The sequence below is a fragment of the Actinia tenebrosa genome, unplaced genomic scaffold, assembly GCF_029948245.1.
Source record: "Actinia tenebrosa isolate PJP-AT-01 unplaced genomic scaffold, QUT_ActTen_1.0 PGA_scaffold6__47_contigs__length_16458017, whole genome shotgun sequence".
Taxonomy (NCBI): Eukaryota; Metazoa; Cnidaria; class Anthozoa; order Actiniaria; family Actiniidae; genus Actinia; species Actinia tenebrosa.
The window spans coordinates 10,887,412-10,905,559 of NW_028292583.1; the positions used below are offsets into that span (position 1 = coordinate 10,887,412).

The 18,148-nt window shown below is 37.4% G+C and overlaps 2 protein-coding genes and 1 long non-coding RNA gene across 4 annotated transcripts in view; 2 read left to right on the forward strand and 1 right to left on the reverse strand.

Annotated features, from left to right (window-relative positions):
- LOC116291866 (uncharacterized) overlaps positions 1-7,036 on the reverse strand; it is a 67,570-nt gene extending 60,534 nt beyond the window's left edge. Inside the window, exons 1-3 of the long non-coding RNA XR_004196617.2 lie at positions 6,937-7,036; positions 4,359-4,437; positions 270-365 (exon numbers count right to left, since the gene is read on the reverse strand). This is a non-coding gene — a long non-coding RNA (uncharacterized LOC116291866). The remainder of the gene's footprint in view (positions 1-269; positions 366-4,358; positions 4,438-6,936) is intronic.
- LOC116291860 (guanylate cyclase soluble subunit beta-1) lies at positions 595-5,332 on the forward strand. The gene is made up of 7 exons (XM_031699079.2): positions 595-1,034; positions 1,128-1,234; positions 2,019-2,876; positions 3,259-3,647; positions 3,766-3,906; positions 3,998-4,152; positions 4,388-5,332. Exons 1-7 carry the CDS (start codon positions 958-960, stop codon positions 4,500-4,502), a joined length of 1,842 nt encoding a protein of 613 aa, XP_031554939.2. The 5' UTR covers positions 595-957; the 3' UTR covers positions 4,503-5,332.
- Positions 7,037-7,248: 212 nt separating the features above from the next.
- LOC116291878 (guanylate cyclase soluble subunit beta-1) lies at positions 7,249-16,668 on the forward strand. Of its 2 annotated transcripts, XM_031699108.2 has the most exons (9): positions 7,249-7,487; positions 7,988-8,073; positions 11,922-11,984; positions 12,065-12,138; positions 12,213-12,313; positions 12,593-13,848; positions 14,112-14,252; positions 14,591-14,745; positions 15,071-16,668. In XM_031699108.2, exons 3-9 carry the CDS (start codon positions 11,982-11,984, stop codon positions 15,369-15,371), a joined length of 2,031 nt encoding a protein of 676 aa, XP_031554968.2. In that variant the 5' UTR covers positions 7,249-7,487; positions 7,988-8,073; positions 11,922-11,981; the 3' UTR covers positions 15,372-16,668. The 2 variants fall into 2 exon arrangements, with proteins under 2 accessions (XP_031554968.2, XP_031554967.2); XM_031699107.2 differs by lacking the exons at positions 7,249-7,487; positions 7,988-8,073 and adding an exon at positions 10,820-10,957.
- Positions 16,669-18,148: the final 1,480 nt, after the last annotated feature.

Sequence of the window (18,148 nt, forward strand, 5' to 3'; positions counted from 1 at the left end):
TCCCCCTTCTAGCATGGAATTAGTTTGTCTATACATTAAAATGGCTGTACTACAGTCAATTTGAAATTGCTGAAAAGGTGCATCTTATTAATTTTGTGAACCCCAACCACTCAAAATCCTAGATCTCCCCATGAGGCAAAACCTTTTTTGTATATCAAAGCTTGCTCTGTACAAAAAATCGTTAAGGAATTGAAATAGCCAGAAAAACAGTATGGTGCAGTTATTCAAATAATATATTCATGGTAGGTATATGGTAATGCCACACATACCTGAGAACACACCACTGAACAAACCACAGCATGATGCAAAGCTCCAATATTGAATGAATCAAATGTAGCCTGTTCTACTAGTGTTGTCGGTGGTTCCTAAAAATAAAAGACGCGGTCAAATTGTGTACAAAGATCCCTTTCTCTCTCTTGGCTTATGTAAAATAGACAGAACATTCACTTTCTGGTCCCAGGTCCAGGCAATAAAAGTAGGGGGGGGGGGGGGGGGGGGGGGAGGAGGGCGCTCTTTTATACTTTTGATAAGATTACAGCAATAATCTAATCACTGAACCTTGACGACACCAATATCGTTTTCAACAGCTGAACGACAGGATGTCCCAAAAAAACCAAATCCGAGAAAACAATACCTGAAATAAGAAAAAACGCGGGCGCACATATGGAAATAAAAGCAATACAAGTCAAAAGAGAAGAAAGTCTTCCGAGATAACCTCTTTAATCCTGGATAGGGGAATGGGAACGATAACAATGTTAATGTAATTAAAAGGCGCAACTCAATGCCTTATAAATAGAACTACCGTCGTTTTGAATTTCAAATAGCATTTCAATCATTCGTTTAATGTGCCGATCGGACAGCAGCCGAAACGATCGCACACTAGCGGAATAATCGGTGGATTATCTGTATAGCCTGCCTTTCATCAGTTATCCTTCTTTCTTAAAATCACTTTTGAAAATGTACGGATACATAAATCGCGCGCTTCAAGATTTGGTTGTTCGGGACTACGGTTTTGAAGCTTGGATAAATATTTTGTGAGTTGATGAGGCTGTGTTGGCCGCAAACTCATTTATTGACCGTTCGAAGAAAACATTATTCTAATGCATGGTGTACTTTCTCATTCGTAGAAAAAGAGCAAACGTAGATCTTGGTGAAGCGAACGAGTTCAACGAGCGGAGGATTTATGATGATCAAAACACGACCGACTTACTAACCATAGCGGTGGAGGTTTTAGGTAAGAAGCCAATCAACTGAGATATGTGGGCACGGGTTAGTTGTTAATACAAGTGTTGTTATCCGGCGTGTAATTTTATTTTAAAGAATGGAGACGTTTTTCCCAGCAGGAGTTATGACTCACGGAATAAATTTGGTAACTTGGAAATCATAAGACGGCAAACGTGAAAGCCCAGAGTAAATATTTTGTGTTTTTGTCGCTCGCAATTTTAGATTTAAAACGAGAATGTTTAGACTGAGCAATTGCCAAAAGGTAAAAGCAAAGCTCGTAAGTTATTAATGCAACCTCGTGGCTAAGATAGTCGAAATAAAAAATTACTACTGTCATAAGATCCTACAACCACTCCGGGATCTGTTGTCTACAGAGAAAATTACGTACTTAATTTAAAATGTACCATATTTGTACGTTAAATCATCTCCATAGTAATTTGCCATCAGTATATACAGTCTCGAAAACGATGTCAAAGTCAACGTCTGTCTTTTAGATAATACTGATGCTTTTGCCATATTGAGCATTCTTTGCAGAATAAATCCATTTACCAAATGGATTTTGGCAAAGACATTCAGTTTTGAGCTTGGAATGCTACTACCTTGTGTCATTTTTTTACTCCATTATATTCTACACTTCACAGGTGTAGAGGTGATGCATTAAAAAAACATTTTTTTCCAAACTGGGGTATTATAGACTAAAATGATCTTCAGATAACGAGATCATTTTTTTAAATACACTAAAGTCCATACTCGAATCTAATCATGTTCAATGCCATCACAAATTGTTTTCATAGGCGTGACAAAAAATTCCATACTAGAGGATTTTGGGACGATGTTCTTTGAACACTGTCAAAAATCTGGTTTTGACCTGATGTTGCAAACACTTGGAGGGACACTTAAAGACTTTTTTAACTCCCTGGATGGCTTACATGAGCAAATGCTGCTTCTTTATCCTGGCATGCGATCACCTTCATTTAGAGCCAAGGAAAGCAAGTATGGCAGGAGACTGGAAATATATTACAGTTCAGAAAGAACAGGGTTAGAGTATTTTGTCGTTGGACTGATAAAGGCAGCTGCATGTAAGCTCTTTGGTATCAGTGTGAATGTTAAGGTGCTATCAAGTATAAGTGCAGACAGTCCATGGTCAAAAATCTTGGTATTGCCTCAAAGTGATAAAGATCTTGTTTACATTCTCCCAAAAGATGAAACAATGCAATTAAGAGAAAAGGAACTGAGTGTTATAACGTTAGGCTCCAGAATCAGCAGTGCAACATTTTGCAGAGCATGCCCATTCCATCTCATGTTTGATAGCAACATGGTAATCTACCAATCTGGAATATCTGTATGCAGGGTTTTACCAGCCATCAAAGTTGGACGCACAAACTTCAAAGATGTATTTGAATGTATCCGACCACCAATAAAGCTGACATTTAATAACATTTTAGATTTTATAAACAAAGTATTTATTGTGAAGACAAAGGAGGGCTTGCTGGATTCAGCATCACTGACTACAGTTACAGAAGATGACTTTGGGAAACTGGAGTCACCATCCATGAGATTTAGAGGGCAAATGCTTTATCTTCCTGAATCTGACAGCGTTGTGTACCTGGCATCTCCTAGTGTTGTCAATCTGGATGGTCTGAATGAGAAAGGTTTGTTGATTCTTTATTTACTTATGGCTCTCTGCACTAGGTGGTGCATACGGCTTGTTGATTCTAAGCTTCAATAAAATATATGCCAGGACAAACGGGCTAAAAATAAACCTGGAAACTATTCAGCTTGATCAACTCCCCTGTACACTTTCTCAAGCATGCCTGAGTTATTTAAATTGCAGAAGGGGTCTATTGTGTCATTTAAGCCACCATGAAAAGCTAAAATATTTTATGCAGTGTTTTAGCTTAAGGACATCTGATTTAGACTTTTCATACTAGCTTTGGAACATCTGTGCAACTTCATCATAAACAAATTTTTAGTCCATGCAGTAAAGCATCATAAATAACATTTTTTTATAATGAAATCGTAACCATTTTTTAGGTCTCTATCTTAGTGACATCCCTATACATGATGCAACAAGGGACTTGATATTGTTATCAGAACAACATAATGCTGAGTTCAAGCTTTCGCAGCGTCTTGAAATCTTAACTGACAAACTACAACAGACATCCCGTGAGCTTCAAAGTGAGCAGCAACTTACTGACAGGCTTCTCTACAGTATTTTGCCAGCCTCTGTGGCAAATGACCTGCGTCTTAGGAAACCAGTTATGGCAAAGAAATATGAGATTGTAACTATCCTGTTCAGTGGTATAGTGAATTTCTCCTCACTCTGCAATGAAACCAGAGAGCCTATGGAAATTGTTGAGCTTCTTAATGAAGTATATGTTAAATTTGATAGTCTTACTGATGGTAATGATGAAGTATACAAGGTTAGTGTGGGAAAATTTAAACATATGCAGGCCTTCTCTATTTAATACAAAGCTAATGATATCTAAATATATTATTTACTCGGATTTTCTCACAATTCTATAAATCTACATTTTTCAGGTTGAAACTGTTGGAGATAAGTATATGGCAGTCAGTGGGTTACCAACGAAGTGTGAAAAGCATGCTGTAAACATAGCAGAACTTGCACTGGACATGATTGATGTTGTTAAGGGAGTAAATGCCAGAGGATCACAATTACAAGTTAATAATTGACTTAAAAACTGTAATATTTAAAAAACAAAGTAATATAATATACTGTTATTGATTAATGTGCTTTTTTCTTCTTATCAAGATAACTATTGGGATTCATTCTGGTGAGGTTGTGGCAGGTGTCGTGGGACAGAAGAAGCCTCGCTACTGTTTGTTTGGAAACAGTGTCAACCTAACAAGCCGAACTGAGACAACTGGCCTCAAAGGAAAAATAAATGTATCAGAATATGCATACAGGTAACTCAAATATTATCAGGGCCCAGTGGCACGAAGACTGATGAAGTGGATAAAGATTCTATATACTGGATACTCTTATCCAGTGGATATAACTTTATTCAAACTTCATGCAGCTATCAGAATTCTTTGTAGAGCCTCAAGCAAATAAAATAATGCTAGGGTGTATATTGCTCTATCTGATATCTTATACCCCTACCTTTACTTACATGAATTTATCATCCATCTTTATCATCAGGTGCCTTCTTTGCCAGACTCAAGACAGATTTGTTTTCAAGAGAAGAGGGCCTGTCATAATGAAAGGAAAGAAAGAGCCCATGATTACTTTTATCTTAACAGACAAGAAGAATTGAATCCTTAGTGTATTAATTCATGAATTATAGAAATTCAGAGTGATGTAGGCTGTAAGATCCTTCTAACAATAATTATTTTAATTATAAAGGGGAGTAAATTCAGAAACCTTTCCTGTTCTGGTAAAAATTATAACATGAAGGTCAAACTTTTGCATTACAACTTCAACAAAAAGTTCATATTGTACATACAATAAGATATAATTTATCTGCTATGATTTAATTGTTTAATATAAGCAAACAAAAACTTGCTACAGTACTTGTATCACAACTTTTTATGACTAGATACAGTAGCACTATAAATTATGTTAGGAACTACCAGGACAATTTGGTCTACAATCCTAAAATTATATAATATATAGTAAATACCATAAATAACTTTTATATTTCTTATATGCAACAAAAAGGAGAGGACTAAGTGATTTATATTTTAGCATTGCAAGGATTGCAGAGAGGCAGCAGAATTGGGCTTTTTAAAACTACCTCACCTAAAATTCCACAATTTTTACTATTATCTTATCAATTTTTCTATCATTAAGACATTATTGTTGTTATGTTTTTATTTGCGCAAATGTAAAACATTTTAATGAAAGAAATATGGTACTGTAGGTTAAAATCACTTTCAAATAACCTCTATCATCTCTCCATCAGAAACTCATATCCCCTGTATCAGGAGTCATTGGTATTTTCTAGAATGCCTAGTAATGTGTTTTATTGAATAATTAGTTTTATTTTATTTTATTTTTTTCTTTTGGATTTTTTGATGTTACATGTATATAGGTTTAAAAGTGACACCAAAAACCAAATAAAGTTATATGCATATATTCCCTTGACATTTGCACAAATACCTTATTCTTTGTTAGCATTTTATATTTTTGCAGTTTCATATTTTTCCTTGAAAGACATATGGATAGTAAAGTGGAAGTTTTGGGTCGCCCAGGAACAAATAAATATGACTTTGAAAAGAAACCAAGAGACACTATGCAGTCACTGCATTTATAGACACTGGATTTAGAGCAATTTTGGTTTGACTGTGAAAAGCTCACCGCACGTACGGGGTCTTGACACAGCAAAGTATATGCCAGACCAATCACACTGAACAAGAATTTACTCTCCAAACAATTAAATACTTGAAAAAGGAATAAACATTGTGTGGACACATTCACCTCCAAGGTTGATGCTCTGCATAAGTATGCTAGATCAATCACATTTCACAAGAAAAAAATCAGACAATCAAAATTCTAGAAAACAGCATGGTCCCTGCAAGGTATGCATATGGCACTGAGCTTTTCAAAGTGTTACAAAAACTGCTTTACAAAAGGGCACCCATCAGTAGACACTTGCATTTGTCTTCATGATATTTTATATCATACATTAATCTGCTTATCAAATTATAAACCCAATATTACAGACACTTTATAAAATAACTTCCATAAATGAGAGCATCACATGCTCTCACTTCCTATTTCATCATTTGTATCCAAAATAATGACCATTCTAATATTAGTTATTGGGGATTGGCAAAATACTTGAACAGTGTTGAGAATCACTCTGCTAATGGACCCTTCTTAGGCTGCATTCATAATGTATGGCAAAGGGGAGGGGCAGGTGAAATCTTTAAATGACAAAAAAATTCTTAAGACCCCCCTTGAAGTCCCCCAAATAAAAAATATCCCCCTGCCAAGCAATCTCTCGTACTTTCCAACCCCCCTAAATTTCGCCTGCCCCCCCTCTGTCATACATTATGAACGCAGCCTTAAACATATATTGTGGATGCAAGGCTAACAACAAGATACAAAAAAATTCACTTTTTCTCGATGGAATTTGTTGCATTTCTTTTGTTTTTCACATTCAAGACAATTTAGAAGGGTGCATACTGTACATCATACTTCTCCTAAACCTTCTCTCATATTTTCCCAATCCCTGCCTGCTTTATATAACTGTAGGCAGCACATGTGCATGTTTTGTTTCTTCATTCTTTCACTGCAGTGGGGTATCAATGCACATTAGTTGAAACAATCAGAGATCATGTGAGAATTACTGGCTGTACTTCCAACTCTCACAACACCTGCACTAGTAATCCTCACATAAAGGAAATATTTTCTTTGTGGGCTTGCCTCATTCAATTCATAGTCCAGGTAAGTTATAAAATTCACACTTGTGAAGGTTCACAAAGGTTCATCTTGTTCCGCTTAAGTATTTGAGGAAATAACGCGTGACAGCTCAAGAATAAACTCAAAGTAGTGTTTTCTTTATACTAGATTTTGTTAGCGACTAGTTAAAAGAAAGGACAAACATTTCGCCCTAAAGTTTAAAAAAATTGAGTCCTTGTTTAATTAAAGACATCACCGCTCGATCGGCTTACTTCCTAAAGAATGAATAATGACAGGAGCAAACAACAACCGCAAAACAGTCGCAAATATAAAGAGAAACTTACCTAAAGAGTGAAGGCCACAAAGCAAAGTCTTTTAGCTTTATAATATTCTTGATATAAATAAAGAAGACTAATAAAATACTTTTTCTCCCAATACTTCTTCAGACTCTTCAAACTTGCAGAAACTAAACTCGAAGAATATCGGGCCCAGGTACGCACGGTCAAGTGATTGACGCGCGCGCGTATCAATTTTCCCGCCAATTACACAGGCTACCCAACTACAGCATATTTAGTGGAGAATGTCTCTTCGTATTCACTTATATATGTCCTTATTTATATTACGATAGAAAAATTGCATGTCTCAAGTTCAAAATAATTCTTAATAGATCGTTGAGGTCAAGGAAAGGGACACCAAGACCAACATGTGTCTCTCTAGACTCCATAAAATCTAACTTAACACACTCCCTTCCTTGCTACAAGACCATATGGTACAGCGCAGTAGATTTTCAACTGGTCCTGCAAAGATAAAATGTACCTTGGATCCTCCTAGCTCAGGATTGATTCATGTATGCCTAGAGCTACAAATGTCTAGTTCTAAAAACTTGATCTTGAAGGTATGTATTAAAAGTTTTAATATATCATAAAGTTCCAGTTATTCTGGTTGTAAAGAGCTGACTATCCTTCTCCACTTCATTGACTTTATGTTGAATAACATTGATTTGTACTACATTGCATTGAAAAAAAATCACTGAACATTGTTATCTACACGCTGTGTTGTTTCAACAGAAAGGTAACAACTGTTTATACATACAATGGGTGGATGCATTCATTGAAGTTTCCTTCCACAAAACCTAACTTGAAACCTAGATACTAAGAATTTGAGCCACTATATAAGGGGTTGTTGCAGGGTAAATCTTTAACATTTCAAGGTTTTCGCACAAATCATTCTAGTTTAATATATAATTGCATTGAAAAATCACTGCATATTTGTTCATCTAGTTATGACATAAAGGTTATACAGTGGTTAGATGCATTTATTTATTTATTTTTTAATATGAAGAAAAAATGAAAAAGAGATATGAGAATTCAAGCTTTGGATGTGTTTCTCTCTTAGGTATCAAGGATGGTATAGTGCTAGACAAGTGCGCTTGCCTCTCACCTCTGGGGTCTCAGGTTCCATTCCTGGACTTGGCATCACATGTGAGTAGGGGTTTGTTAGATCTCTCCCTTCATTCGAGGTTTTTTCTACAGGTTCTTTGCTTTTCCTCGACGAAACCTAACATGACTGTAATTTCTAATTTGATTTGGGGGTTCTAAGCCATGCCCTGAGTTTGAACAGCCAAGGTGGTTCTTTTCTTTTCCTCCACGAAACCTAACATGAATGTAAAATCTAATTTGATTTGGGGGTTCTAAACCATGCCCTGAGTTTGAACAGCCAAGGTAACTATCCCATTTGGAGGTGTTCACACAAATCCTCCTACTTTCTAGTTCCGACCCAATTCCAAATGAAGAAAGAGCAGCCATACCACCACTTCAATTTCCTGATATTGGAAAGTAAAGCTGGCAAAGACTGGAAAAATTTAATGTTCTTGAGGATTCCTGCTTTTGGTGCCTTCTGTTTGTCAATCATTCCTGTGGATGGTTTGTGGGAGGGTGGGGACTGTTTTGCAGCCTATTTGCACATGGATTTTTTGATGGGGGTAGGATTAAGGCCTGGTATGGAATTATATTTATTCACTTTTATACTTAAAGGGACTCTGAGGTGCCAGACACATCATAGCTTAAAATGTACATCAAACCTTTTTGATTTTGAAAATCGAAATGAAAATTCCATGAAATGCGTTTTTGGGGGTGATATCGTCCGTCAAAGTTGCGAAATGACTTAAGCTGGGCTCCCTGTGGAATATCGCGGATTTGATGGCTTGGGATGAATGAGGTGTGATGACGTCAGATAGTGGAACATGTTGGATAGCTGGAGCTGAATCAACCAAATTTCGCTATGGAAGTATGGCTGTTCTTTATCAATTTGAGCCGGAAATTGCTTGAGGAGAAGAATATAATACACCCGATGAAAGTGTGAGCGAGGACAGTGAGCTAGAAGAAGTGGCGAACGAGGAAAGGCTTCTAGGAATCGATCTTAAAGTCAACAATGTGTCGTGATGAAAACAGCTAGCTGATATGTGTTTATGTTGTTAAATGAGCTTATTAGGTAGAAGATTATGAGGTAAATGAAACATTTTATTTCACTTAAGATTTCAATATTTTCTGATGTTAAACTCAACGTAATTATTAGACATGACATGCATCACGACTATTGTGTCTGAACCGAGATGTGCTTAGGACTGCATTTAATAGTTTCTCTTCATGACAGAGAAGGCTCATTCCAAATTGAACAAATATTACAAATAAGTGAGTTTTTTAAAGTATTTTCTATTACGTTCTTATATTCCAAATAAGTGAGCTTTTTTCGGTATTTTCTTTTTCATATACGTAATTTCGCTGAAATGCTTTTTCAGCCCTCTGCGTTGTGCTAGTTCTGATATCACCAATTTATAATTACATGGTGAATGCACGGTTATCTTAGCAAAAAGATCAGTATGTGTGGTATCTAAGATATTAAAGATCTACCTTCCCTGAATGTATGAGGAAGATACTGGCTTTAAAGAAGATGGAAGTGAAGATGAAGTTGCTGACACGTACACCACATCGATTCCTTGAAGCCTTTCCTCGTTCGCCACTTCTTCTAGCTCACTGTCCTCGCTCACACTTTCATCGGGTGTATTATATTCTTCTCCTCAAGCAATTTCCGGCTCAAATTGATAAAGAACAGCCATACTTCCATAGCGAAATTTGGTTGATTCAGCTCCAGCTATCCAACATGTTCCACTATCTGACGTCATCACGCCTCATTCATCCCAAGCCATCAAATCCGCGATATTCCACAGGGAGCCCAGCTTAAGTCATTTCGCAACTTTGACGGACGATATCACCCCCAAAAACGCATTTCATGGAATTTTCATTTCGATTTTCAAAATCAAAAAGGTTTGATGTACATTTTAAGCTATGATGTGTCTGGCACCTCAGAGTCCCTTTAATATTCATATTTATGGGTAAATAGTAATTTACTGGGGTTGGGTCAGGGTTAGGGTTGTTTTTTGGGATAATATTAAATCTACTAGGTATTTTGTGAGTATGTATTATTAGCTTGCTTTTACATTGTATTTTATATCTTTAGGAAGGCACTTTGTAAACCAGTCTATGACTGAAAGTTTAAACCTTCGTTAAATAAAGCTTTCATTATTATTATTATTATAAGTTGAGACAGGTAACTTTATCCATTGTCTGCAATGATGAATTAATAAATAAATAATAACAATATTTTGTTTAATGAATAAATAATCATTTTGAAATATTAGAAATCTTTCATGAATCAAAACTTGAAAAATGGAACATATCTTCAATGCTACTAAGTCCTTGTATTAGGCTAGTATTGTTATCGCTAATCGCCACCGCATTTAAAATAAAAGGCACAGCTGAATGAGGTTGAACTGAAAGCATGTGAAGGTGCATCTTTTAGCTGCTATACAGCTAGTCCTGAGGAATGACCCCAGAGCACAGCTCTTACCAGTTTGAATTAGTAAGGTCTAGTTGTTAGGGTATGCAGCTCTTTCAAAAACGTTTGAAGGGGTGAATGGCAATAAATAATAGGTGATATGCGATAAGTGATATAGGAGATAGTTTATTCCAAGATACAAGAATAGCCTAAATGACTTGTATTTCTTATCATTCTTGTCAATAACACAGATGTTGTTGTTGAGATATTTAGTGTTCATGTAGTCAATGGAACTATTTAAAGCACCTCGATTATTCGTGTTTAGATGCATGCCCACTGAGTGCCTTTCGGTTGTGCAATTGTGATTTTCTGTTTGTCCATTCAAGGTGTTTTTGAAATAGCTGTATTATGAGGGGAGGAATGAAAACCTGGAGGACCAGAAAAAAACCCAGAGTCAGAAATAGAACTAAAAGCCAACCAACCAACTCAGCTCACATACAGAGACTGGGATTCAAACCCTTGACCTCACGGGTGAGAGGCCAGTATTTAACCTCCATGCAATCCTGACTTGCTTTTATGACTCAACTGCAACTGCAGGGAGGTAGGAGCGTTATTTTTAACAGGGGGCTACAATTCAGATTGTATATAAGTGTCATATAAAATGTGCAAGGAGATGTGCAAGTTTACTGTAGAAAAGGTGCAGTCTGTAGCCTCCTAGCACCCTGTCTCCGACCTGAACTGAACTGGTTCAGAAATTATAGGCTTATTCATGAGAATTTGCATATTATGATCATAACTGACAGCAGAGTTTAAAGCAGCAGTTAGCCAAAAATATTAATCCAAGTGTTAATATTGTATTAATGTGAATCACATTTTTATCTTCCTTTTTCGCAATGTTTTCAGAAATCATATGATATTAAATGTGATAATATTACCCCAATCTAATATTGTTTTATTAGTTGAACCTCATTGTCTTAGTTCTGTGTTCATTTTTAATGTAATATATAAGAATTTTCCCAAGTTCTCCACTCTAAAATAAAAAGCTTTTAATATAATACATAGATTGCCACAACAGGAGTTTGTCTAATGTCTAATTTAATATTGGTCAAGCAAAAGATAAAGGGTTTTATTGTCTGCCACCGCTGTTTGCAGCCCACTCCGCCCCCACATTCATAACATTGAAGGTCTTGATTAAACTTGACAAACATTAAGGTTCAGATTTTCTATTAATGGCAAGTCAAAACTTCTTTTGGGAAAAATAGATTTTTGACCTCGAAGCGCCGGTTGTCTTAATTCATATCGACCTATTGAGTGTCAAAAAAGCAATAACACTAAGTATGGGGCACCCCACCGAACAAAAGATGTTTTTAATTACCCTGTTCTCAAGTTCTCTTCTTTCAAAACACTAATCTGGAACTGAAATGATGTTGTCACGATCATCCACCAATCAGATCCTGCTTTGTTTATTACTAATTGTGTGGTTTGTTTTGCTTAGCGAGGACAGGTCGCCGTTCCTTCAAGAGCTAGCATCTCAACATCGAGCAAGTCGTTTAAAATGGTAGGCCTGATTTTATAACCTTTACTTTAGAATGCTTTGATTCGAACTAACGATAGCTGTACTGTTATATATCATTACAGTATGGATTTGTGAATCACGCTTTAGAGCTTCTTGTAGTTCGGAATTTCGGAGAAGACAAATGGAAGGAAATCAAGTGAGTATTCCGAAATATTCCTTACATGTCTGATCTTTTTAAGCATATTAAATAGCACATTTTCCCTGTTAAAGGCGCAAAGCAGAACTGAATATCGAGGGTCACTTTTTACTGAGGATTGTCTATGAAGATGAGCTGACCTATGGATTGGTAGGTGCTGCCAGTGAGATTTTAGGTAAGCAGTCTGTATTCGACTTGTCGGGAGAGATTTCACTGGTATAACTTCTATTCGGACATTTTATCCCGTTTTCATAGTTACGATATTTGTTGATACTCCAAGACACTTTTATATAACGGTAACTATATCGCTTTAAATCGGTTAATATATATCTCTGCCTAATCAGTTAGCTCGATAAAAATTCCCAAGTACCTAAGAGCAATATAAAACCCTTCGATGGACGTAAGTCTTTATCAGTTTATAATTAATTGCTGCCAAATTTGTCACTCTCCTTAGGGATAGAGCCAAGTGCGATTTTAGAGAAGTTTGGAGAGATGTTTTTCGATTTTTGCCAAGAATCTGGATACGATCGAATTCTACAAGTCCTTGGAGGAACGCTTCGTGATTTCATTTGCAACTTGGATGCTCTTCATGACCACCTGGCTGCCATCTATCCAGGAATGAGAGCGCCTTCGTTTCGCGTTTCTGATCGTGAATCTGATGGCGCTCTTATCTTACACTACTATTCTGAAAGGGATGGACTCGAGCCCATTGTTGTCGGTATCGTTAAAACCGTTGCTCGTAAGCTTTTGGATACGGAAATAAGCGTCGAGATATTTAAGCGAAAGGAACACGATGGGGATCATGTACAGTTCGTTATCAAAGAGATTGACCAACGCGGCAGTCAATGCCCATTGCAAGTGAAGCCGTTTGACCCTATAAGGGATTCCTTCCATTTATCTAATGAACCCAAAATATCGCCAGCCACGTTTTGTAACTCGTTCCCGTTTCATTTAATGTTTGATAGAGATCTTAGAATTACTCAAGCGGGATCATCTGTCATCCGCATTGTTGTTGGATTAAACGCCGACAATGAAGCAAATATGACTGAAATTTTTGAACTTTTTCGACCGCAGATGGCCTTTAATTTTGACACTATCTTAGCTCATATCAACACTGTGTTTGTACTAAAAACACGCGAGGGCAAAATCATTCCTCCTGAGGATAGTAAACTTGAGCAAGGAGAAATGAAGACTTGCAGCGTTTGTGGTGATGCATTGTCACTGCGTCTGAAAGGGCAAATGATTTACATAGCAGAATCTGAGAGCATGCTTTTCTTATGCTCTCCAAGCGTAGGGGATTTAGATGACTTGAGAGATCTAGGACTGTACTTGAGTGACATCCCTTTACATGATGCCACTAAAGACTTGATACTTCTATCAGAGCAGTTCAAAGCTGAATATGTTCTAACCCAACAACTGGAGATTTTGACTGACAAACTGCAGCAAACCCACAAGGCACTGGAAGAAAAGAAGCAACTAACAGATCAATTGCTTTACTCTGTTCTTCCCCCTTCTGTGGCAAATGAGCTACGACACAAGAGGCCTGTAAATGCAGAGAAGGTGGAGATGGTCACGCTACTTTTTAGTGGCATAGTTGACTTTGCAACAGTTTGCAAAAACTCGGAGCCCATGGAAATCGTATTGCTTCTTAGTAATATTTACTCTAATTTTGACAGGCTAACTGATCCAGAAATAAATGATGTATATAAGGTAATGAATTATCTTTACTTTTATGTAGTAAATATATTAAAGAGAATATAAATTGTACATTGAAGTACAATTTTTTCCATATTCAAACAAAATGACAGCTGAAATTTTAATGTTACCTGAAAATTAGTGTCATGAAAAAATCCCAGAAATATTAACTGAAGAAATGAAAGATTTTGCAAGACTTGAACCAATGACTTTAAAACCATCAGAAAAATGAAAGCTCAAGTTAAATTAATTGGTTTTGTTGTATTTGTTCAATTGAGGTGGAGACAGTGGGAGACAAGTATATGGCAGTAAGTGGCCTTCCAGAAAAATGCAACTGGCATGCTCGTAGCGTTTGTAACATGGCATTGGATATGCTGTTTGTTGTCCAAGATATGAAGCACAAAGGAGAGAAACTTGAGGTGAGTGGGGAAAAACCCTTTCATTTAATAGGTATGTGCTTATAATTATAACAAGAATATCTATCAGGATCCCTGCTGGGCCAGGGTAGGATGCAGGGAATTTTTGTAATTGTAAAAATTAGGCATGTTGTGACAATAATCTTGAGGCTCCCCTTCCCAGATGTTGAAAATAGCCCCCCCCCCCCCCCCATGCCTCATCAAAATTTGAAACATTTATTGTCACTACCACATAGGCTCAGCAGCATATAACACAAATCAAAGACTTGCAAGCCTCTTATGATTTCTTAGACTTCGTTGAGCTTATTTGTTTTTGTTTTGTTTTTCTTAAACGTCTATAGATAAGGATTGGCATTCACTCTGGGGAAGTTGTGGCTGGTGTAGTAGGTCACAAGACTCCTCGGTACTGTTTATTTGGTAACACTGTCAATTTGACCAGTAGAACTGAAACTACAGGTGCACCTAATAAAGTGAATATTACAGAGTTTACCTACAGGTATTTCATATCTGAGCAAGATTTTTCTTTTTTCCCTGTTCATGACTGTTCCATTCAGTGACCACGAATAATAGTTCCTTGCCGAGGCTGGAGTTTCCGCACATAGCAAAACTACAGTTTAGCATTATGCGCGGTAACTCCAGCCTCGGCTAGGAACTATTATTCATGGTCACTGAATGGAACTGTAAAAAGGAGTATTGGCTAATGTCAAGCTCATGCACTGTTATCTATTACCTATCCTTCCCGCACCTCATGGCACGTTGAGCACATAGCTCATGCACTAAACAATCCAAAATAGCTTGAACTGTCTTTCTTTTTCATTCAGGTGCCTCCAAGAGCCTGTGAACAATGACCCTAGTTTTGTATTTGAAAAGCGCGGTCCAGTACATATGAAAGGGCGAACAGAACCAATGATAACATTCTTCCTCTCAAGAGATCCAAAGTTTCTCTCAGAATCATATATTAATCGCCTTAATGGAAAGAATTCGCCCCAATGGTGTGGCAACTCTAATGGCATATCCCCGGCCCCAGAGCCACTGCCACAACAGCCCCAAGGTGTTCCTGCCATGTGCCCTTTTTCAAACCTTCAAACTCCAAAGCGCTCCAAAATCGTCACTCAAGTATAACTAGTTTCTCAAGAAATATTTATGGTCACAGAAATCATATCCATTGTCTAATTTTAATCTAGTTTGTAATATTTGCCTGCTTGTCTTCATGGCACTCGTAGCCGTTTATGCCAAGCCGGGTAATCACACGGGCAGCTCAAGAATAACTTATTTTCCAGTATAGCTAACTATGCTTCTAGGCACGCCTGCCAAAATCCATGGAACCAAAGTAACCATTAATAACTTGTCTGCAAGCTTACTAGCCTGCGTAGCGGCTTGCAGTATGCGGTTTGCATGCTGAGGGCATATAGTGGAGTTGCTACACTGGTTACAATTCTCTCGATCTACTGATATGTCAATACATTATTTGTTACTATTCGTTGACAAATTAATTAGATTTAATGATACCTGCCATAATTGAGCTTGAACTTATAATGTCCATGCATAAAGCATCGTCATAGGTAGGGAAATATTTTTATATAACTAAAGCGGGGCTTGTCCGCGTCTGATTATACATTTTTATAGAAATTGGGAAGAGAGCGACGGCTTAAGCTACGGACGCACAGTGCAACGTTACGCCGACATTACATTGCAAGCAACCGATGTTTCGAGCCATGTCACGCGCAACGCAATTTGTTGCACGCAATGCTGCTGAAGTAGAAAACGATCCTACTTTAGCAACATTGCCTACAACATTGCGCGCAATGTTCCAGCGTGTGTCTGTGCCTTAAGCACATGTATGCTAGCCCTTTATCAAAAAAAATATACATATATATTTATCACGGAAACGGAGGGCTCGATATTATGACTATTATGATGAAAAAGTCAAAGTCTAATGCATTTAGCGTCTTAGTGCTTAAAGAATATACAACAAAATTTCGCATCTAAGGGTGTAAGAAGGAACAATTACGTTACAGCAGATAAAAAGGTCTGTCTTTAGATTCCCTACTTATCTTGTGTCATCTATCAGTTTATTAGAGATGATATTGTTGACAACATCTTAGACCGAGTATCAGGCTCGTTGAGGGAGGAGTAGGAAAGGGAAAAGGAGAGGCCAGCTTTCTCTCCCCAGGCCACCGCCCCTGGAAGGCCTGATACTCGGGCTAAGAACATCAACCTGCATAAAAATTGGCCATACCAAAGTCATAGTCACATACTTACCGTGAGTTTTTCGAGCGGGAATATACCGAAATCTGCGCTGCCTTGTAGTCCGTTTCCATGAAACTGTACAAGGGCAAGCGAGCATATCATTGTAATCTTCAAAAGGGTAAAAAGTAGGAGTGCGTGCGAATTTTAATAAAATATATTCCTCTTGAAAGAGTATGTGGTGTTCAGTTGGTGTCGGTAGTTCTGGTGTTTTTGACATGTACCTGCAAATAGGGAAGTAAATAAAATATTACGATTAGGTACGTAATGCCGATAGGTGCCGGATACTGACCAATCGAATATTTCTGGGAAATGCGAGTATGCTATCCAATATGCACAACTTCTGTTTGTTTTAAAATCAAGAGAAAATAAACTACTCCATTTTCTCTTGTCGAAATTTAGTAGGCGGGGCAGCGGGTGTACTTCAGGTAAATCAGTTGTACAAAATTAGAATTTTTCCTGCAAGAAGTTTAAAAGAAGTCTGACGTCACCTTTAGAGCTGTCGTCGTATTGCCTGACTTCAAGTCGAGAGAGGCTGGGACCCAGCTATCATTTTTCCGGACGGAAGTCCCATGCATTGCATGATTTCAGGCCGAGGGAAATTAACTGAGGAATAATGAATGATGGTTGACAATGGAGCTGTACCAGCAGTGTTGTTTGAGAAAAAAATGGTGCACAAAAGAAATACGTATTATAATGTGATCCCGAACCCAGAACGAATTCTGATCTATATCTAATTATTTTTCAGACATTTCTCCTATAATCTTCTTTATTTAGTCATTACTTAATCTCTTTCTTCTTTATTGTGAATGACAATCATTTCCTTTAGCATGCATGCATGAGACTGGCAAATCTAGCCGGGTCTCGGCCTCTCTCGAATTGAAATCAGGCAATGAGTGTGAAAAATTCGGTGCTCGCGTAGGCCGTATGTGATTGGTCTAGCGTACCAGTACGCGCATCGTCGTGACTTGCCGGTTCGCGCCGTGTTCGTGCCGTGTTTAATTGGGTACTTAATTGGATAAAGAGTAAATTCTCGCAATCGGATTGGTCTGGCGTATGCCTTGCCATGTAGTCTAACGACCGCGTTCATGCCGCAAGCTTTTCACGGTTGTAGCTGGAAAACTGCTCTATGTAAGTGCATGTGCTTGCATTCTATGTTGCCTTCTATGGTGTTTTTCTGGGGAACAAAGTTGACTTTTGGCAGTGACTGTGATTACTCAGTACACCCGACCTCACCTCTTTCCCCTCTCTGTTATATAGAGGGGAAAGAATTTTTTTTTTTTTAAATCGCTAAAATGGATCGAAATCACTACTAAACAACTAGGATGACGTAAAAAATACTTCATGTGAGTAAATATTAGCTTTTATTTTTTTTATTTTTTATTTTTTTTCGTTACTCAAAGCTTCTATGGGCTTCCCGTGTTAAAATATGAAGTGGGAGAAAGATCTGAGAAATCGGCTTTCTTCGACAAAATAATTGATTCTATATATACATTTTAGTCTTCCAGTGCACAAAGTGTGAACACTCCCGGAATCGATTGAAAATATTTACGGTAGGTGGTTTTAAGAAATTATAAACAAAAGAAACAAAAATGAAAATATATCACCTGTTCTTCTGAAGTATGTGCGTAAATTTTAAATAACATGCTGGA